Consider the following 23,937-nt stretch of genomic DNA (forward strand, 5'->3'; position numbering starts at 1 on the left):
CGGTGGTTGCAAAGTAGGAAGTTTTCAAAGGGACTTCTTTGTGAAGGCAAATGCTTTTTCAGTTGATTTTATCTTTGCCCTTTTCTTAAGGATGGAGTTGATGGCATGTGTATGATAAGCAAATTCAAGGACAAATGTATGGATGTATCCAAATTCTTTTGAAGATGACCTTGTTTGAGGAATTGCTATTGGCAAGTCAATAATGACTTTGATTCTAGGGAGACCTGTGTCAATCCCATGCTTAGAAAGTAGAAACCATGAACTACAATTCATATATTGATGCAACTTTGAGGACGCACTTGTGAGGGTTGTTGGGCTATGTTCCATAGTGTTTTTGGGATGGGGAAAGGAGGACACCAGGGGACACATTTTGGGACAGGAGGGCTTTCTTTTGGGATGGCAGGTGGATGGCAATATGTGTGTGTGTGTGTATAGAGAGAGAGAGAGAGAGAGAGAGAGAGAGAGAGAGAGAGAGAGAGACGAATTTCTACAAGTTAATGAACAATAGTTTAACAGCAGCAATATAATGTTAAAATGATGTGTGATGCTATCTGCAGAAACTTGCATGCCAACCACATTCCAAACAGAAATTGTTTGTTTGTACTTCCCACACAATACCGCAATGTACTGGACCCTTAATCACTTTTGCAACTGAATAATAACTGACTCATACAATATCAAGAATTTTGAAGTTTGGGAACTTTTGGAACATTGGAATCCGAAATCCATAGTATTACTGTTAGTGTGAACTCTTATATAGTTTATAATATCAACTATGAATTGGAACATGATATATTTATTGGCTATTGCTGTTATACTACAGTTGTTGCTGTCACTGCTGTCGTGATTAATTTCATTGCTGGTAAATTGCTGCCATGATATGTTTTATTGTTGCAGATAATGCTATCATGTTATACTGCTGGTACTGCTGTCATGATATTAAAACAGCCATTTTTTTTATGTTATGAAGATTTATTTTCAAAGCATTATAAAAAATTGCTTTTCTTCAAGGGATGCCTAGCTGTCACTGGTACTGTTGATGGACGATTGAGATGTCCCCAGGTACCTTGTGGACGACTAGGCATCCCCTATATGTTTTCTGCTGTTTCCAATCTTAGGGACGTGTTTCAGGTCTCTGGATTTTTTAGTTGGGGGGGGGGGGAGGGGGGATGGCTAGGGGATGCCCCCTAATGTCCCCCCATCCACGCATTAGGGGATGGGGACGGGGGTTTGAGGGGTGGGAATGTGTCCCCGTGTAACACATTTATTAAGACTTATTCTTGAATTGGTGTTTGAAAATTGTGCTTAGATCATGAGGGTGGCTTTTTGTAAATGTTGATTTTGCAAGAAGTTTGTTTATGTAAGACTCAATGATCTTATGATTTTGTAAGTTGCCTCAATGTTTTAAGGCCAAAGAGTAGTAGCAGTAGGTTCCCAACTCGGTGTTTAGTGATAAAATTTTGAAAATAAGGGGCCATTGTTGTGAGTGTCCAGCTTTTGATCTTGTGAAGAGAATTGTTCATCAGTATTTAGAAGTTTGATATTGCTTCATTTCTAGGTTATGATGGTAGAAGCCCATGACATGTCAACTTCTATATCTACAATTTTTTTCATTGGCATCATTTTCTTGGTTTATTTGTAACACATTTGTCACTTTGGCATTTAACTATTTGTTTGGTTATTTTTTTTTGTATTTGGAGAGGTTTAAGACATTTTCCATGTTAGATGGATGGTAGTTGGGTTTCATGGTACATCTCTAGTCATGGACAATATAGTTTGCTATGATCATAGGGTTATTTTGATGCCTTAAGGATCTCTATGAGTGATTGTTGGGTTGTTGTTTATGAAGAAGCACAAATTTATAAAGAGCCCACCTGTATCTACTAGGGGTGGGTTTGTTGGTAGGTCAAGTCATATGTGATCCTTTGTAAAAAAAATAGTTAAATTAAAAGGTCACTTTTGTTGAGAAATAAAAGGCAACTTATATTATGTACATTTTTATAAATTTAAATGGTGGCAAACTTTTTAATGTGTTTCTTAAAGAGGGCCAAAAGTGATAATACTAGGCATGGTGTACAAAGACCTTTTAATATGTATGATTAAGAAAGTCAATAAAAAATATTTTATTGAACTTTTTTACATGGAATTCTTCACAAATTAAACTTTTTTTGACAATTTATATTATACTCAAAACGTTAAATGAGAGGCATCGAAAAGACCAAACCATTATAAAATTTTCATGACAGGTAGAAGTGACCATCAAATTCCAGACCTGGCTTCAGGCAATCAGTTTTGTGGATGGGAACCCACCTAGCTGATCGAGTAATTTCACCCAGAGATAACAATTGAGCTAAATGATTTGTGCCCTAATTTATTTGCGTGAAGTTTCAAATTTCAGATACTTGGGTTGTAGTTGCGATTATCAGTGTTTTGGGTTTGTTGGAATTTATGGGACATTTCAGTGGTATGCGTTTCTGATTTGCATTGTAGTGTTTTAAATATTATTATATTGATAACATTCAAGTGTTGGGTGAAGGGGAAAACCCTCAGATGCTGGTCATACCATTTGGAGCTTGCATTTGTTAAATAAGAGCCATTTATTTATTGCAAATGTGATTTTTAGTATATCATATCTTATTTAAAACAGCAGCATTTATGTCTGTAAATTCTTCTTAGGGTGCAGACTTGAGCTATTAAATCAACTGATATCAGTTAGCAGTGGATTAGTTCAATGAATTTGTGATGGATATTGCATTTTTGGGTGCTTTATTCTTAGTTTTTTGAGCAGCTACTTAAGGGTACAGCAATGATATTTTAGCCAGAGTGCTTATATCAGCCATATCATTTGATTCTACAGTTGGTCACTCAATCTGGTTTCTACAGGGTTTCAACCAGTTTGGTATCGATCATAAATTATTTATGAAATTGTACTTTCATCAATAATTCTGGTCAGAACATTAATTTTCATTTATATATATATATGGGTGATTTTTACATAAGCATACTGTGTGTTGATGTTTTTTTTATGACACTATGCAACTCATAATAAAATACCAAGTATTGTATCCTTTCTTGAACAAAGACCTCTCAGATGTTAAACTGTGTGATCAAACGAGATGACTTCAAGGTTCCGTATTAGAATAATATCTTTCTATTTGTTTAGTTAATTGTCATCTTAGGTAGTTTCTATTTTCGTCTCCTGTTTAACGTTTGTTTCTTTTAGAAACAACGTCTTTGTAATTTCTATTTAAGCTTTTGCTTCTTGTTTAATATAACATTGAATATTTTAGTAATATGGTATCAGAGCGGGTCTGAGCCGGTCTCCCTCATGGGAGGGCTCAGGATTTTGGGAGGGCATTCTTTGAGGGTTTCTGCTATTTTTTGCCCACATCACCTTTGAGTCTTTTTGATACGCCTCCTTCAGTTTTTTTGCACGCCTCTGTTTTCTGTGGACGTATTTTTGTCTACCTGCGATGGCTGCAACCCCGCATCTGTTTTCTAGGCGCAGTAATCTTGTTTTTTTTAGCGCGTGTGACTGTTTCATGAGTTTATTTGCAGGCTGATAAGAAAAATTGCGAGATTTTCTTTTGTTTTTTGCGTCATGTCATCTTTCTGCAGTCTGCACAGGTTTTTCTGAAGATCGCGAGTTTGCCAAGGCATTTTTCGAGGGCTTCCGTGATGTCTTTTTTCTAGGCGGCGACTACATTTTTCTTGGCATGATTTTCAAAGCGGCTGTCTTATTTTCTGCGCGCGATCTCTGTGGTTTGCACAACAGGGTTTGTTCATGCTGCACGACGCCTCTATTTTTTGTGCCCTATGCGCGTGATCCGTGCTTGGGCGGCTTTCTCTGTGTGCGGTAGAGGGTTTGAAGCCGCGTTGTCTGTGAAGGATTTAGCGACGACCATTTTTTCCTTTCTTTGAGCGACGACCCGTTTTTGTTCGACGGCTCAGATTCTCTTTCGACACATGTTTTGGCACTATTTGTGGATTTTCTGATTGCGTTTTTTGTCTGCGTCGGGACTTTTTCCAGTGGTTTGCGTGACCTGGCTTTTGTGCACAAGATTTTTCATTCCCACGTTATGTGTGTTTCGTCTAGGATTTGTGGATGCAGTTCGAGCTGGAAGTTTATTTAAAATTTTTTTTTCCCATAAAAGTTTTTATTTTCTGAGAGTTTTTTAATAATTTTTTCTCCTTAAAATTTTTTTTGGATGGGTTTTAATAATTTTTTGGAAAAAATTATTCGTGGGTTTATATTTTTTTCCTTAAAAAATATCAGTGGGTTTTATAATTTTTATCCCCAAAAAATTATTCTGTTGGGTTTATAATTTTGTCCCTTAAAAAATTATTGAGGGTTTTAATAATTTTTATCCTTAAAAAATTCTGTTGGGTTTTACCGTTTTTCCTTAAAAACGAAGTTTTGTATTTTGGGGTTTGATCGATTTTTCACATAAAAAATCGTGTTTGGTCATCTGTAATTCGTGATGTTCGCGTGGGATTCTGGGTTTTGCATGATTTTGTCCTCTTGAATTTTGCTGGAACATGGATTCTAATTGACTTGAAAAGAAGGGAAAAAAGATAAAGGGTTGAGAAAGACTATGCTACTCCTCAGATCAATGATGATGATGAATGTTACTTAGACAAACTCCTTCAAATCAAGCCTTGCTTTGCCATGATGACAACAACCACAAAAGATTCATGCAATCTTTTAAAGAAATGGAAGATTTTCGCACAGCAAATACATCACTCAAATACCGAATGCTGACGCAACTTGAACAAGTATCCACAATCAAACTTAGGATAATAACGAGGTTCGGGCTAACTTTGCAATGTGACTTACAATCAGCAAACCACAAATTGTATGAACTGAGGAATTCATCATAATATCTTCATAAGCATCCACCATAATCAATGAACCCTATCTAATTTGAGGATATAACAAGAAACCAACATGTAGAAGAAACGCCACTATTCACCATAAATTCAATGAAAAGTATGTTTATTTACATGCTTTGGCAACAATTTCTGCCTTCTCATCCTACTCTATTCTACTCTATTTTACTACTATCTCCTTACTAACAAATGATCCACTATTAACCTTTACAAAATGAGGAGATTGAGCCTTTTATAGAGAGCTCTTTACTATTCAAAGGCTTAGATTGATTCTCAAATCAATGGCCAATATTACAAAATGAAACCTTAATTAGGGTTTCTTATAACAAACTCCTTGACCAATGAGATAATTACAATGAATAGGACACATGCCCCTCTTTGAATGCCGACCAATGAGTGATGAGGTTAGGTACATCAAACTTTGTGCCTCCACATGTGGTAGTTATCCTCGTTGGATGAGTCAAGTACATTGAATCTGGATGCTTTGACTTGGAGTGATGTGATTGGGTCAATGATGACTAGGCTCCACCTCAGCTTGCTCATTTTGTAGATCATCACAAAGTGTTTGTAGTTGAGAAATATCTTTTTATACTCAACATTTCAAATTGCTCCTTGATGAATGTGATGATAGTGAGAGATATTCCCAAATTGCATCATTGTGTAGTTCTCTCCATGCTATCCTTGAGGGTTGATATTCTTGACATGATGTTGTCCTCTCCTTTGTTTGCATTGTAGACTCTTCTCTTGTAGAAAACACTGAGAGGGGGGGTGAATCAGTGTTTTAGCACAATTAAAAGCTTGAAACCAAAAATTAAGAGCATGCAACAAGAGAGACAGATATGCAGATTTTTATCACGTGGAAAACCCAACAGGGTAAAAAGCCACGGTATTCACTCTCAAAGATGGGCTCCAACCCAGTTACATCAAAGAGCACCCACTCTTACAACCTAAGGCTCCAACCTTAGTCACAAGGCTTCAACCTTTACATACAAAAAACTTAAAATGAATTACACCAGTAAGCTCACTGTTTTATACTGAAATGTATAAAACTCATAGCAGCAACGTACTCAATGGATGACTCATACTCTCTACAAACCAGAACTTGCACAGTGACTTAAGACAAATTAAATTATCTGCTCTCTTCTTTCTCTGATTACCAAAGACCTGAACGTTAAGAAATAAAACTGAAAACTTGGTCTCAGTATGATGGAAATCATGCATTGGACATGATGGCAGCTGCTGTGCACATAGTTTTTTCTGAGAATACCTGAAGACAGATAAAACTTCTCTCACACCAACTCTTCTCACCCTTCCTTTGTATATTGCCTTGAAGGTTATACACAAACTTCTTCCCAAATACACCTCTTATTCTTCATATTTCGTTCTGCACCCAAACCTTAAATGATTCTCCTACACTCATTTAAATTCCTTGCTCAAACATAAACCACCCGCAAGAGTAATCTTCTAATTCCTTCCATCAGAATTTCATTAATTCCTTGAGGTCAAGGAATCCCCACCTACTGGTCGTGGGTTTCTTTGGCTTCAAGGATAAATTTTTACTCATCAAAAATTCATGAATTTCATCAAGTGGAGGATAAAATCGTTGCATTGCATCATACTTTCTTGTTTTCCTTGCATTCCTCTATCATTTCTCATCCTTGTTCCATGAACTTGCTTCACTTAGGCGTTCATCCCTTCAAACACACTAGGTCGTGGTTCTTGGAGTCGAGGAATTCCCGCCTTCATGAACTTGCTTTACCTCAATTCTTCCTTATTCTCATCATCAAAGGCATTTTACTTGAAGTTTTTGAAATTTTCAAGGCCGAACTTGAGCTTGCAATTTTCATCTCTCCTCACCACCAAGTCTATCAAGTCATGGATTCCTTGAGGTCAAGGAAAATGAGAAGTGAAGTCGTGGATTTCTCCACCTCATGGAATTTGAGCACTCAAAGATAACATTCACTTCTTGATCAACTTATGAATTTCGCCAAGTAAAGGAGTTCTAAATTTAATTGAAAGTAATCTCTCCTTGTTGGAATCGTCCTAAGCACTAAGTCACCAATTCATGCCCTTTGCCCAACTCTGGTTATCATGCTAAAATTGCGGATTCCTTGAGGAGCAATAGGTAAATCCTTGGATTCGATCATGAGGACATGGATAAAACTCGCTCGCCTCAACCTAGCTTGATGGATAAAATTGATAGTGCAACTCATGGAAAGAACTAGCTTTTTAGACCCTCAAGTTGTGGATTCCTTGGAGTCAAGGAATTTCAGAAGTCACATCGTGGATTCCTTGAGGTCAAGGAAATAGCACTTCATCTCCTTCAATCGTTCTTCACTTTCTTCTTTCTTGATTTTGCTTCATTGAGGTGTTCAATTGTTTTCACCATTAAAACTACTTTGCTTGTAAACTCTAAAAATCCATGGATAAAATTGAGTTAAGGTGATTTTCATCTTTTATCTCTTTCAAGACTCCCAAATTTTGGATTCCTTGGGGTCAAGGAAATTGAGAAGTGACATCGTGGATTCCCCGAGGTCAAAGAATTTGAGAATTCACATTATGGATTTTTTGAGGTCAAGGAATTTGAGCACTCATGGAATTTAGCTTTCATCCACACTTGTAAACTTTTTGATATCCACTTTTCATTTTCCTAAGTCTTGATCAAATTCTCTTTCTCTTTCAGCCCTTGAGGCGCTTCCACTCACTTGAGAGTTGCTCATCATTCATAAAACTGTTGATTGTTTCTGTCATTGATGTCAACGGTTGGCTGTGTTTATGCTTTTTGGTCTCCTTAATGGATCGAAGATGTTACTTAATTGCCAGGTGTACATTTTGGTGTCCTTCAACTGTTTCTCCACATATGACTGAAGTTGGGCGGCTCACTGGTGTTCACAGAGTGTTGGCACGTCCTTTGATTGCATTTTCTTATAATCTGGGATGTGCGTTTTCTTTCATATGATGAATTTTGTGGTTCAGAGGTTTTGTCAGCCGTCAGTTTTTTTCACAACATATTTCTTATCTGGCTGTGTAGATTCGACAGGTGTTCTTTCTTTGATGTATGCAGAAAGTTTCTGAGCTTTGTGCGCCGTATGTTTCCTGTGATACACATGCTAAAGTCTGTGTGATGTGTTGGTGAAAAATAAAAATGGTACAATTCTAATGTGTCTCCTACAAGGGTTTTTGTGAAGAGGTTTATGGCAGCATATTGGTTAGTTTTGCTCTATTCTTTATCATTTATCAAGTCCAAATTTTCAAGTCTTACACTTTTTTTTTTGGTATGTGACCTTTTTGTCCTTCCAATAGAAGAATCTGAAAGTGATAGATAGGATTGCTGTAATTTGCAAAAGGCCGGAGATGATCTGGTAGTTGTTAATGTAGAAATGGCCTCAGGATTAATGTATAATTGGGGTTACCAAGCTTCAAGTTGAATATCAATAGTTTCTATGCCATTAGCCATGGATGGTGAAGTCAGCTTTGTCTATGTGAGAGAACATAAGAAATGTGATTCGCTGTCCATGGCCAGTGATGTTCGTCAGAAAAAAACGACATAAGGGGACCTAAATGGCTTAGATGGGTGTGGAATAGAGGAATGAAAGGACACGGTTTTGAATAACCAAAATATTTTATAATAATGTCAATACTTGTCTTACTGTAGGAATGAAGGAACATTCGGAAGGCATGCTAAGGGTGCACTTTAATCATGATAATTTGACATGATAGCTTTAGCCAAGTCCAACGTAATTCTGTGATATATCATTGATAGGATATGCAAAGTACCTGCAAGATGCTTGAGAAAATAAATGTTAGTAAAGCATTTGTAGAGTATATTTAGTGCCTCCTGAGAACACTAGTTATTTATCAAGATTCAAGTTTCAACATTGTTCTCTAGAAGATTATAGTATCTTAATTTGTCTGTTATATGGAAATTTTTCCCCTTGGGGCCATTCTTTGAACTATTTCAGACAAGTGCTGTAATTCACATTGTTTGACACAGATGTTCAGTTTTCTGAACTGAGTGAGATCTAAATTCAAGCTCCATCTGCCCTTAAGTCCAAGTGATAAATAACCATGTAATGGTTTGATCTTTTTTAAAGTAGCCTGATTCTTCAGGAGTTGTTCGAAAGCTGTTTAAAGGTCTCTTACTGGTTGAATTGCATTTGCTTTCACTTTTTAAGAAGATGTACAATTGTTGTGTAGTTAAGATTCATATTTTCAATGTTTAAGCCTCATTTAAGTAGTTTACAAATATTATGTGTTTTATGTTTTGTTATACTGTTTGATTTTTTTCTATGCCAATGGTGAACAAACAGAATAAATATGAATATGCTCTTTGTATAAGGATCTAGCAACTGTTCCTCTTATTTGAAATTAGAAAAGCTTTAAATTTGCTTCAAAACAAATGAGGACCATGTTCTCATTGATCCTTTGTTTCATATTTAAGGATAGATAATTGATTGATAATTCTAGTGCAATTACAATTCTCCTTGGCCGAAAAAGATAGTAGATCGGGAGCTTAATGTTAACTTTATTTGGAACAGGGGGTAATGAAAAGGTGGGGATTTGCTGGGGGCCCAGCATCTCATGGTTCATCAAAATTCCACCGAAAACCCGGGTCAACTGGTGGCAGACAAGATCCTGGAAAGGTATTGTTCACTCTTCTTAATGATACATTTCTCTTTTTTTGGTTGCTAGTTTCCCTTTTCTAGCTATATGATGGTATATGCCAATATGGTATTATCTGATTTTACCATGCTAATCGATTGAAAGATGGCATAGTAGATTAAGTACTTATGCAAATAAATATTAAAATATTACTGGAGTTAGACCATTATGCGACATTGCAGCAGTGTCTATGATTCATACAGTCATTTCTTGATGTGATCGTAGCTGATGGCCAACAAATTAGAATCTCTCTCATCCAATAAACTAATAGTACAATAATTTAATTAAAAAACAATTTAACTAGATGATTCCATTCCTAGTTATATATTCCATTTTCATCTAGTTTTATGGTTTACTGATGGGTCGGGGACTATCATATTCATTGAACTGAGTGGGGTATTACAATGCTTTATTGTAAATCTGATCTGATGCACACACCCAATCCTAATCTGTTTAAGTCTTGCACATTTTTCATACTAAGATGGTATCCAATCATGCAATTTATTTCTGACCGTGCAGATGCTATGATGCCAATTAGTGTATGCTTTTCTGGATGTCTATCTGAGGGAAAAATGTGTGGAGTCTCTGGATCGCAGACAATTCAGCAATTAGTTTATTTCTAAGGGCCTGTAGTTAAGAATAGCAGAGATTCGCCAAGAAGAACTAAATGAACAAACGATTCAAGGATGTGATATGCTCTATCTTTCTTTTGGGTGGTTTTAGACATAAAAATGACAAAGCCACTCTCCAAAGAAGCTGGATTTCCTTGTATGGCTTAGTTACAATTGTCTCAATAGTTGGTGGGCAATTGCATGTGTTAAAATCCAGCCCATGGTATGCAGATTCTGCACTCAGAAAATAATCTTATCAACAAACTGAAATGTCAATCAAAACTGTTGTCTTTTGAGTACTTTAACCAGCAAAAATGAAAAAGAATGAATATGCTTGCTGAAATTTAAAAACTAATTAGTAAAATGAAATAAGAATTATGTTACTTGCTGTGTGAATATTCTTCGTATTTTGAATTTTTCTGTATTACAAAAGCAAGTGCCCGTGGCCATTAAATAGACCTGCTGACTTGGGTGCACAAAACAGAACTAAAGTGCTTTAGAGATGGAGTCTTATCACATTTTTTTGTTAAAAATATGACATAAAACTGCTGCTGCACCCAGAACAAAAATTGGAGATAAAAAGAGATAAATAAACAAAAAAATGTCAAGGAGCTGATATGACACTCGTGACTAGATTTAGGAATGCTAACACTAAATATAAGCACCCATCTATTGGAGCTTTCACTAAATATAGGATATTTTGTGCCCAAATTTAAGATTAAGTGCCACTGTGCTAGCTGGTAAAGAACCACAGCTGATCTAAAAAAATAACACTCCCTCTTTACAAGGAAGGTTTTCTGCATCAAGCCTAGCTTAACTCAAAAAATCACAAACTTTCCTCTTTAGAAGGGCTTGTCAAAATGTTTACAACCATTTGAGGGTACATGCTGAACAACTACTGCACCCTTTTTATTTCCATCTTTAAGGAACAAATATCTACATGCTTGGAGCAATCATGAAATATTGGATATTTAGAGAGATTGTTGTAACTTTGATTGTTACAGTGTAGTATAGTTGGCTTCAACATTCGATCAGTAATTTCTGTTATCAACTTGTGAAGCTAGATTGCATCACAACTAGCAAAAGAAGCTACATGTACTTTATCTCAGCTGAACTAAATGCTACTATTGCCTATTTCATATTGAATCAAGATATCATACTTGACCCAAAGCTGAAACAAAATCTTGAAGTGCTAAACTTAGCATCAACATCACTTGCTCTGTTTGAATCCACAAAGCCATGCAACATTAACTCTGTCTCCATAACAGATCAATTCATAATAAATCGGGATCTTTGAATATCACAGCACATGTTTTGCAGTAGTCCAATGAACTTGCTAGGAACAACGAAACTAACTACACTGGAATGGTTATTGGATCAACAGCTAGATTCTCGATGCCTACATTTTGAAGCAGAGAATAAATTCTAGAAGATAATGGAGGACAGCAGAATAATGGAGAGCTATCTGGATTATTTGCATGAGTACTCGTAACTAGGGAATTAATTTCATGCTGCTATATCTATGACTTATTTTTGCCAACTAAAATTAAGGAATACAATTGGGATTTGCAATGAAGATTGGGCAAGTTGTCCATACCTACCTTTGATGGCTCTAACCAATGCACATCATGTTCATGGATCCAGAAACTAAACACATATTTCTCATTAAATCCCATGGTTGAGAATGATGCAATAAAATATACCACACTTCATTTGGAGGGGGATGCTCATGAGTTTTGGTACCATGAGATGGTGACATAGGGACATAACTCCATAGACCCTTATGTAGATTTCAGGTGGTAGAGACTCATTGATGGGTTTGATAAGGACCCAAAACTACTTTTCAAGGAGCTAGCTCAGCTGAAGTAGTAGGGTTCAATGGTAGCTATGTGTCTGAATTTCAGAGGCTTTTAGTGACGTTTCTTGATTTATTGGAGAGGAGACATGTTCATTTTATTGAGGGTCTGACTGAATTACTTTGAGGTTCGGTGAAGGCATTTGACCCACCTTTATATGATGCAGTAAAAAGGGCAAGAAACATGGAGTTTTCCACACTAATTTTTTTTTCATTCTAAGTCATTCCCATCAAAGAAAGACAAGAAACCCTTTTAGAAGGAAAGGCAAGGTTAAAGAGTGATGATTTCGATCAATAGTGGGTCAAACCACTTCATTGATGGGGGCCTAGTAGCATTAAGAGGCTTTGTGGTTGATTTTGAAGGATTCAATGTGATGGTTGCAAATGGGTGTACTATGACTTGTACCAAGAATATATAATAGTCAAGCATCTTGCTAGACAACAGGGTGACAAACAATTTCTATGTAGTGGGAATTGGAGAGAGGCGTGGTGTTAGGAGTATAGTGACTGCACTCTCTTGGTAAGCACTCCCAAAATTTTGACAATGGAATTAAAATATCAAATAGATAGGAAAAAGGTGGTACTTTGTGATATGTCTAATGGATCACCTAGATTAGTTACCGCAAAGGTGGATGCTCTTTTTTAGACATGGTGAGGTTGCATGGGTAGCACAATGATTTTTTTTCTACAAAGGCTTCTTCGAAGGTTGAGAGAGCTTACCATGTTGATATTTAGTCATTGTTGGATAATCGTAGTTTGGTCTTTGGTAATATTCCTCTTGGTAGGCCACCAGATAGGGGCTTTGAGCATGTCATTGAGTTAGAGAAGGGGGCCAAGCTTGTTATCACCACCTTGTAGCACCATCTAAAAAGACACGAGGAGATAGAGAAGGCTATTAGGGAGCTACTTGATATGGGGCATATTAGACCTAGTTCTTGTCTTTAGTTCTGGTTAAGGAGGATGGAACCATGTAGATGTGTATTGATTATAGTGCTCTCAATAATAAAATCATTAAGAACAAGAACCCTCTCCTTAGGATCGACGAGTACATTATTTTTTTTGAAGATTGATATTTGGTTAAGGTATCATTGACTTAGATTCAAAGAAGAGGACATTCATAAGATTGTGTTTAGATGCCACTATGGACATTACGAGTTCTTGGTCATGCCTTTTGGATTGACCTATGCGTCTGCCACATTTTGGTCATGTATGAATCAAGTTTTTAATAAGTAGTTGTGTAAATTTGTACTTGTCTTCTTTGATGACATTCTAATATAGAATGAAATGTGGGAGGTTGGGAAGTTCTCAATCTCTAACCAATGAATTAACATGAAAGATTTAATCTCAAGCTATGACATTAATTGGTGAGATACTAGTCTTGGACTACTACAATATGCATATCTGAAATTAAGTAATCGTAATGTGGAATCAGCATGATTAAGATCCATCTTCTTGTAGAACACAATATGTTACTGAGAGGGGGGGTGAATCAGTGATTTCAAACTATTTCCAACTATGTGTGTGCAACTGATAAAGTAATGAAAACACTAGTAATCAAATACACACAAGGAATGCATCACACAACACCGGATGTACGAGGAAAACCCAATGTGGGAAAAACCTTGATGAGAAATGTTGTTGGAGACTACTGCTCCAATCCAGCCTCACAATGAAACAACAGTTACAATGTTTAGCGCACCAACCCCTAATGATTTATGAGCACCAACCCAAAGGAGCACCAACCCCTACACCGAGCACCAACTCAATGATTACAATGAGATAAATTTAGATACAATGAAATCTCCTTGTTACAAATGAATTTTGTAACTCCTGCAATCAATATCTTCAGCCGGTTTTAACTCTTCTCTGTCTCACCGGTTCTATTACCACCGGTTGTCTATTCACTCTCTCTGATCCCTTTCCGGTCAGCCTCTGTCTTTCTTGACTTCCTCTGATCCTCACTCTGCACTCACTCTCCGATGCCTTCCTACCGGTCCAACCATTGCTGGTTTACTTGACTGTCAACTCTGTGACAGATCACTGGTTAGACCCCTCTTACCGGTTCTACCTCTCCTACCGGTTCTGATTCAAATACTTAGTCGCTTGAATCCTTTTTGATCTCACTCAATCTTTTCACCTCTCTGATTGCTCAAACACACTCTTCTCTGACTTCTGGCATCAACAACTTTGATCTTTTGTCTGCATATTTATACACGGGCTTTCCCGCCAAAGCTGAAGATCAAATCTTGCATCCTAGGGTTATCTTTGCCGACCCAATTCGTATCAGATCTGATCGGATCTCTTCTTTGAGATGATAACCTGCAACAAAACAATACCGCACTGCCATATTTGTTTCTTCCAATACACGTTTGCTATTTTTAGCAAACATCGACCCTGCTTTTGTCAATCGCATTAAATGGTCTAGCAGTTACCTTCTCCAGGTCGACAAGATGATCAGATGTCCTGCTTCAATCAAGATGTCAAAGAATCAAATCTCTATCCTTTGAACTGCTTTGAGCCGTAATCCTCCATGATTTTCGTAGTCTTCATTTAATGCAGTCTTATTCGACAACCAACTCACCGATGCAATCTTCACCATTGCATGTTGGCCACTTGGATCCTATGTTTCATCTTCGTCGGCATCCACCTTAGTCGGTTCAGAATCAGTCACCGACCAAAAAGCATACTACCGGTTTTCGCCTTATGTTACCGGTCTTCTTTCCCTACCAATCCTGCAATGACCGGTCAACCCTTATATCATCTCTTCACTGTTCTGCCGGTTACTTCAAGCTAACTTGGATTACTCCCGGTTTTGTGTTCACACTCTGTGTGATCCGACAATCATTCACTCTGTTAGTTTGTCTTTTGCTTGTTCATACATGCTCACTGGTGGCCCTGTTTACTGGTTGATACTACACCTTCCTGCATACTGGTTGACAGTACATACATGCTGATCATGCTATACCGGTTGACATAACCAGCCTTACCTTTAGTTATCTCTATGCTTACTTATGCTTACTCACCGGTGAACATCCATACAGGTAGCATCTTCTGCTTGCATCTTGCATACACCTTGCATACCGGTAGCCATCCATACTGGTGAATACATTCCGGTTGACATCAATGACAATACAATGCCAACACTTCTTTATGATGCTAAAATTCAGCCAACGACGTGCTGAACAACACCATCTTATATGCACCAAACTTGGCACCCAAAGATGATTCTTCATTCCAAATGTCCCATACTTTGATTTCCGTCCTAGGAATGTGTAAAGACACAAGTTTTGGCTTTAGAAACTTTCCCTCCAACTTAGGCACCCAAACTTGGAAATGTAATATCACATGGAATGCCACAAATGAAGAAACAACGGTTGCCTCTTTCCAAACGTCCACTTGGAGAAGCCTAGTAGTCACCTTTTTTGTCCCATTTACTTCTCTTTTACCATCCCATTCTAGGCATCACAATTGGAAAAAATCAATCAAATATTTATGAGCTCAAGTCATCTTTGCCATTACAATGGAACCCTTCATCCCTCATGAATCTATCACAAACAATGGTCAGAATAAAATAATACAAATTATTTTCTCAATACACCTCAAGTGCTTAGGGACTTTTTACAAGGATGTTGGAACCATTTAATATGACATATGATTTTATATGTAGACGGCACCTTAATCCTAACAAGAGGATTATCTCAAACATATTGATGAGTTCTTAGGAATTGTGTAGGCACAATCACTATATGCCAAAGCATCTAATTGCAAATTTGGGATGACATAAATTGTATATTTGGGGCATGTGATTGGTGTAGAGGGAGTCGTAGTGGATCAAGATAATATTCAGGCCATCTAGGATTAGTCATCACCTAAGACATTAAACCATCTTAGAAGATTCTTCAGTTTGTGCAGCTATTCCACGGGGTTTGTTACAGTTTTTTCATAGTTGGCATCAACCTTAATAGATTTGACCAAGAAGTGGTTTTCTATCTGGACAGAGGAAACACAAGAAACCTTCAACAAGCTCAAGGAGGTAATGAGTTCTTATCTGGTTTTAGCATTGCCATATTTTTTTCAATGCTTTGTGTTAGAGTGTGATGCTTTTGGTGAGCAAATTGGAGCTGTCTTAATGCAGAACAAGCATCTTATGGAATTTGAGAGTAGTAATGTGAAGGAGATTGAGAGAGAACTTTCTATTTATGATAAGGAGATGTTAGCAATTATGCGTGCATTGGCTAAATATAGGTAGTATCTGGTAGGGAGTAAATTGTTGTAAGAAGAAATCTTTAACAATTTGAAATACATTCTCCTCTCAAAGGATACGAACAAAAGGTAGCAAAGTTGGTTAGCAAACTGCAAGTCTATAATTTTGACAATGACTGTTAAGATTTCTGATTGCAAACATATGACCAGAGCTTAGAATGGAAGCATGAGAATATAGGGAGGACTAAATGACAGGAAATGGAGAGTGGTGGGTTTAATGTTTTGACAGCAATTTCTGTATGACAGCACTGGAAATGTGCCACTACCATGACTGGGACAGCAACATAACAGACCTCCGATATTTACAAGTGGCCTCAAATTATTTCTGAACCATTCTGGGTTGTAAAAGCATTATAGGGGTTTGCTACGGCAAACTAAATCTGCAATAATTTGTTCAGTCATTTCCTGCAATAGGTTGATGTGAGAATATTTCTATAATAATCTTTAGATAGCAGCAATTCTCTATGATATATATGATTGAAAATTATTTGATTGAATGAGTATTGGAGGAAAAATACATTTTTTGTGAACCGAAGTATCAGTAAGGGTTATTACATCATGTGATTGCCCTCTTGGTCATTTATAGTTGTTGCCTTTTTTACAATCACAACTTAGTATTCTTGTAAAGAGAGATCCTTTTTAACCTGCAATTTTTAGTTGGTTGTAGATCAAAGCTTTTAATTCTCTTGTAAACAGTCGAACCCTATTTGATGAGATGTACTCTGGGCCAATGAACAAGAAGTTTAAAAAATAAATACATTGTTACCCTTCCATAGGTTTTGACCGTGAAGGGCAGGCGGAAACTATGGGGAGAGGAAGGGGAGAAGCAGGGAAAGAATGTGGGGCCAGGGGGAGGCAAAGAAAAGAAAAAGAGATAAATATAATAATAAAATTATATAACTTGTCCTGACAACTTTCTTGCACATGTTTGTGGATCTTTAATCTATTTATTAAATAATTTGTACAAATTTTTTGCATGTGTCTGGATCTTTAATCTACACTCTTGTGATATCACCTCCGAGGAGAACATGTATTGTTTAATTTCACACGTTTGGTATAATATTGTTTCGCTGAATTATACGTCTTGTATGATTATGTGCTGCAATTTATTTTTAGTTGATATGCACTAAGTTTCTATACCCTATATGTCATTTGTACTGTCAATGAATTTCAATGTTAAATTTTAGTTCAGAAATGCTATTTGTCACCTGTCCATGATGAACAACTCTTCTGGCAGACTATTGACAATGCAGCTATGTGTTCAACAGGTTTTCAAAGGTAAGAAGATGCCTGGGCATATGGGTCACGAGCAACGAACCGTAAAAAACATATATATCTATAAAATAGATCCTGCAAGGAATCTCCTGTGGGTTAAAGGGCAGGTAGGGCACAAGATTAAAAATTCTTGGACCACTTAATTTTGGAAAATTGTAAAATGTTTTACATAATGATTGCTTAGTTGAATTGAACTTTGTAAATGTTTTCTTTACCTTAAACAGGTACCTGGAAATGAAGGAGCATTTGTACTCATAAAAGATGCAGTTTACAAGAAACCAGATGCATCCTTGCTCCCTTTTCCAACACATTTTGCCTCTCCAGATGAGGACTTATTATCTTTAGAACCTATTACAGCTGACCTTGGGAATGCTGATCCATATATGAAGGATTAACTAGATCACACATGAAGCATTGGTTTTAGTTGAAACTTTTGTAATAGGCACAAGAAGTGTTTTTGAAGATTCTTATGCTAAATTGAGGAGTTCAACATTGTCTGTCTGTAGAAACTCTTGTTTCTCCAATGCTGAGTTTGTTTGTTTTGCAAATTTGGTGTTTTGAAACAAATTGTTTTTGTTTCTAGGGTTTTTATGAATAATTGTTCCAGGCAGGAAATTAAACATGAAAATAATGCAATGACTAGGAAATATTACGGCTGCAATTGAATTTATAAATTTATTCAGTCATTTCAGATAACTTGCACATTACAATCATACCCGGAATATGCAGATTTTTGACCAAGTGAAATTGCTTGGCTATTTGCTGCTGCTGGAAGTGTATGGTCAGCATAGGGTAGTGTGTCAACGCTCTAGGTTGTAGTCAATATGCTCTCCAATGATGCGTTTGGACTCCTCTAACCTCAGCGCCCTTTCAAATTTATTTCAGGATTTTTGGTGCCTTAATGACCAAAATCGCCCCTTCTTGGGACTAGCGCCACCTTGCAGCTGTAGGTATCCAATGTAGCTGTACGGCTGCCTTGGATTTGTTGCCAATAACCTTTCAGATGCTGATCAGAAGTACTTCTTCAATCTGGTTCAGAAAACTTATTAAAAACTCTGTGAATTGATCCCCAATCTGCACTCTGCTGTCAGCCGGTAAGTCCAACTCATAAGCCACCTCACCCACTTGTCTGACAATCTTGAAAGGACCATAGTAGCGTGGCTTGAGTTTCTTTGCACCACTCTTCCTGAGAGTAGACTAACGGTAGGGCTGCAACATCAGATATACCATGTCCCCAACCTCAAAAGATCTCAATCCTCCTTTGATCAACATACTGCTTCTGTTGGTTTTGTGCTTTTTGAATATTTTCCTTGAGGGCTCTCATAATGTCCTGGTTTTCCTGCAAAAGATTCCCATCGCTGGGCACTCTACTGTCTCCCAACAATAAATCAAGAAAACTAGGGGCCTCATACCCATATAACACCATGAATGGCGTCATCTGGATAGACATATGGTGAGTAGTGTTATAACAATACTCACAAAGGTAAATCCATCTCACCCAAAATTTCTGCTGTCCGGCTATATAATTCCCGAGGTACCCTTACACCCATTTGTTCACAATCTTTGTCTGACTATTTGCCTGCGGGTGGTAGCTAGTGCTCAGAGTAACCTCGGTTCCACAGAGTCTGAATAATTCCTGCCAGAAATGACTCATGAACCAACTATCCCTGTCGCTGGCAATACTCTGAGGTAAACCATGTAACTTGAATACCTCGTGGAAAAACAACTCCGCTACCTGTATAGCTGTGTATGTAGTGGTGATCGAAAAGAAATGGCCATACTTAACGAGATTGTCAACTACTACATATATGCAGTCTTTGCCTTGGGCTTTCGACAAGCTCGTAATAAAATCCATAGATAAGCATTCCCATTTCCGATCAGTTATGGGAAGTGGCTGAAGTAACCCTGCAGGATATGTGCGTTCCTGTTTATTCTGTTGGCAAACAAGACACTCCCTTGCATATCGAAGAACATCTGATTTAAGACCTTTCCAAGTGAAACACTCTCGTATTTGTTTATAGGTCTTGTAATATCCAGGATGACCTGCCATAGGCATGTCATGGAAAGTCCTCAACACTCTGCTCTTCATCACCGATCTTGGGGTCAAGAAAATTCTGCCTTTGTAAATGATGAGATCATTTACAACTGTATATCTGCTATCCTGAACTGACCCCTCAACTATACTTGCAGCCCAAGTGTCTTTGGCATACTTTGCTATAATCAGATGTCTCCAATCCTTAGAAATGTCAACCATGGAGCTCAGATACGGCTGGTGAGATAAAGCATTAGCGACCACATTCTGTGTCCCTTTGACATAGTCATATGACTGTAGTTTACTAACCCATTTCTGTTGACGGTCATTAAGGTCTTGCTGCCCCAAGAAATGTCTCAGGCTGTTATGATCCGTTTTAATGCTGAATTTGCTGCCCACAAGGTACTACCTGAAATTGGCCAAAGCATGCATGATGACCAACATTTCCTTGTCATATATGCTAAAGCTTCTCTCAAGTCCTCTGAGCTTCCGATTCTCGAACACGATAGGGTGTTTATCCTACATAAGCACTGCACCAATGCCCTCTCCAGAGGTGTCACACTGTAATTCAAAGGGCTTAGTGAAGTCCGGTAATGCAAGGACTGGGCAAGTAGTCATCAATTGTTTAAATTTTTCAAAACACTCATGGGCCTTAGGAGTCTCAAATAAATGCCCCCTTCTTCATCAAATTTGTAAGTGGTGCTAAATGTCGTGAATAACCATTGACAAATCTGCGATAGAAGCCACACAACCCTAGAAAACCACAGAGTTGAGTGAGGTTCTCAGGAGTAGGCCAATCACCAACAACTCAGATCTTGTCAGGATCCATCCACACACCTGCAACACTGATAATGTGTCTTAAGTACAACAACTCTGTCATACCCAAATCACATTTGGATTCCTTGGCATACAAGGACTCCCTATCCAAAATTTCCAACACTGTATCCAGATGACCAAGGTGATCCTCCCATGTTTTGTTGTACAATAGAATATCATTGAAGAAGACTAGCACAAATCTCCTCAACTGTGGTTGAAAAACCTTGTTCATAGTAGACTGAAACTTGGCAGGTGTGTTGGTTAGCCCAAATGGCATAACCACAAACTCGAAATGTCCACAATGACATCGAGATGCTATCTTCTCAATATCTCGTTCTCTGACCCTGATCTGATGATAACTAGACCTCAAATCTATCTTCAAAAAGAAGCAGGCACCATGAAGCTCGTCAATCAACTTGTCAATCCGTGGTATGGGGTACTTGTTCTTTATGGCCTCCTTATTCAAGACCTTGTAGTCAATGCACATGTGAAGGGTACCATCCTTTTTCTTCACCAACACTATCGACGAAGCAAATGGTGATTTACTTGGCCTGATATGACCCATGGCAAGCAGCTCCTTAATTGTTTTTTCAATCTCATCTTTCAGCCGCTTTGGGTGCCTGTAAGGAGTGATCATTACAGGTTTCGCACCCTCTTCTAACTTTATGATGTGCTCAATGCCCCTGTTAGGAGGCCTACCAAGTGGAATGTCACTGAACACCTTCCCATGTTTAATCCTCTATGCCTATATGTCAGGATGATAAATTGGCTTTTGCTGTCCCTCTTGTGATGGCTTCATCATACACTCAACTGCCCACTCAAACCTGTCATGGGGCATGAGTCTCTCCATTCTCCAGAAAGATATCATCTTGAAATTGCTATCTGTGATGGCCTTCAATACATGAGTCTTCCCATTTAGCTTAAATTTCATCTCCATCTCACGTAAGTTGAGGGTAAACTTACCTATGTCATGTAGCCATCTCATTCCTAAAACTACATCTGCATCACCCATAGTCACCACATAGAAATCTGCCTTAAACTAGTAGTTATTCAGGTGCAAAGGGAGACCTGTAATCATCCTGTCACACTTGAGAGTGTAACCATCTGCAACTCACCCTAATGCCTCCAAATTCCTCAGTTTGGATCCCACACCTCTCAACCAATCTAACATCGATGAAATTATGAGTGGCACCCATATCTAGTAAGGTGATGACCTTTTGACTAGCCAACACCCCATGCATCATGAATGAACCCTCTTGCTGAATGGTAGTGAGACGTGCCTCTTGTAGTTTTGCTTCCTCTTCATGCACACTCAATTTCTCTAACTTTTTAGGCTCAGAATCCTCATGATTAGATTGCTGGTTTGAATTTTCAGATTTAGATACCTCATAAAAGGCCCACATTACACGATTTGCCTTGCCCTTAGGCCTCAAGGGATAGTCATGATTTAAATCATAGGGGCCCTTACAATAAAAACATAACTTTTCCTTCCACAAATCATTGAGAGTTTCACGATAAAAAAGTGTTGTAGCTTTCCCTTTTTGATCTTCCTTAGATTCTGATTTTCCTTGTTTCTTAGGAAAGAACTTGCTGTCCTTTGATGAAGAGGACCCCTTTGACGCAAATTTGCTGTGTGGGACTGCAAGTTCCATACTTCTTGCCTTCTTCATTGCCTCCTATAATGATGGTGGGTCAAAAGCCTTGACCCATCCTCTCAAAGGTTCCAAAAGGCCTTCCACAAACAACACTACTAGTCTCTGCTCAAAAATGTTGGAAACCATGACTGAAAGTCTCTGAAAATCTGCAATATAATTCTTCAAACTCCCAACTTGTTTTAGCTGAGCAAGATCCTTGAAATATGATCCTGGATCCTTCTTATCAAAGCGGTCAACCAACCGATCAACAAACTCCTGATATGAAGTGACGAGGTTATGTTGCAATGTAATCATTCCATTGTGGCATCAATCACGAGCCACTCCATCTAAATGCAAGGTGGCAAATCTAATTGCATCTCCCTCAGTCACAGGTTGTAAATTGAAGTATGTGTACAACTTGTGTATCCATGACCGTGTTGTAACCTTCCCACTACCATCAAACGGTGGTAAAGTGAGTTTGCTGGTAGCATACTCAAGGTCCATATTTTGATTCCTTGGTTTCCTGTCCTGTATAACTCTAGCATGCTCCCTCCTTTGAATCACATAGCGGTCAAAGCTCATTTGCTCCCTAACCTCAGGGGGGTAGTAAACTCCACTCTCCATGTGCTGCCATAACATTATCAACAAATATAATATCTTCATTTCTCCCTTCCTCCTGTTCATTCCTCAAGAAGATGGGCTGTGTAGGCTTGTCGACGGTACGAGTACGTGCTCTGTGTAATCTGGGAGACCCAATAGCACTCCTATTATCACCATGATCATGATTTTGTCCCCTAGGATTGTTCATCTGTTGTATGGTTGTGGCGAGCTACTGTAATACATCAACTACACGTCGTTGACTAGTCTGTATCCACCTCAGAGTTTCCCCTACTTCTCTGGCATCATCACACGGTGGATTGTTTCCTCTTGTATCTCCCATACTTGCAACCTCCCTGAAGAAGATCCTTGTGTACCAACTATTCCTGATATTGTTTTTCCTTCTAGAATTGGTGGTGGTTGCCAAGTTTTCCGGTATTCCTTTTGATAATATCTTTTTTCCTTGTCACTGGGTTGCATTAATAATGTGATCTGCCCCAATGGATGGCAGGAATCCGCTTTGATACCACTGTAGAAACTCTTTTTTCTCCACTGCTGAGTCTGTTTGTTTTGCAAATTTGGTGTTTTGAAACAAATTGTTTTTTTCTAGGGTTTTTATGAAGTTCCAAGTAGGAAATTAAACATGAAAAGCAATGACTAGGAAATATTACAATTGCAATTGAATTTATAAATTTATTCAGTCATTTCAGATAACTTGCACATTACAATCATACCCAGAATATGCAGATTTTCGACCAAGTGAAATTGCTTGGCTATTTGCTGCTGTTGGAAGTGCACAACCAGCATAGGGTATTGTGCCAACGCCCTAAGTTGTAGTCAACATGCTCTCCAATGATGCGTTTGGACTCCTCTAACCTCATCGCCCCCTTTCAAATTTATTTTAGAATTCTGAGTGCTTTAATGACCAAAATCTCCCCTTCTTGGGACTAGCACCATCTTGCAGATGTAGATATCCACTGGAGCTATACAACTGCCTTGGATTTGTTGCCAATAACCTTTCAGACGCTGATCAAAAGTACTTCTTCAATCTGGTTCAAAAAACTTATTAAAAACTCTGTGAATTGATCCCCAATCTGCACAATATTGACTTGTGGATGAAGCCAATCCAATGAGCAACTTCAGATGAATATTTCACACCCTCAAATTGCTGATGCAATGAAGTCTCCACGTTCTCCAATGACAAAACCCTAGAATTTGTAGAACCGTTGTCCCTTCTTTCAAAGCCACGCTCTTGAAAATCAAGTTTTAACAAATGCCAATTAATTGCCTTGGTTCGAATTC

The 23,937-nt window shown here is 38.0% G+C and overlaps 1 protein-coding gene across 1 annotated transcript in view; it reads left to right on the forward strand.

Moving 5' to 3' along the window:
• LOC131077276 (large ribosomal subunit protein uL3m) overlaps positions 1–18,217 on the forward strand; it is a 34,088-nt gene extending 15,871 nt beyond the window's left edge. Inside the window, exons 3-5 of the mRNA XM_058014729.2 lie at positions 9,429–9,533; positions 17,550–17,663; positions 17,781–18,217. Of these exons, the coding sequence (XP_057870712.1) occupies positions 9,429–9,533; positions 17,550–17,663; positions 17,781–17,951 (390 nt within the window). The 3' untranslated portion in view covers positions 17,952–18,217. The remainder of the gene's footprint in view (positions 1–9,428; positions 9,534–17,549; positions 17,664–17,780) is intronic.
• The last annotated feature ends 5,720 nt before the right edge of the window (positions 18,218–23,937 follow it).

The sequence above is a fragment of the Cryptomeria japonica genome, chromosome 8 (assembly GCF_030272615.1).
Source record: "Cryptomeria japonica chromosome 8, Sugi_1.0, whole genome shotgun sequence".
Classification (NCBI taxonomy): Eukaryota; Viridiplantae; Streptophyta; class Pinopsida; order Cupressales; family Cupressaceae; genus Cryptomeria; species Cryptomeria japonica.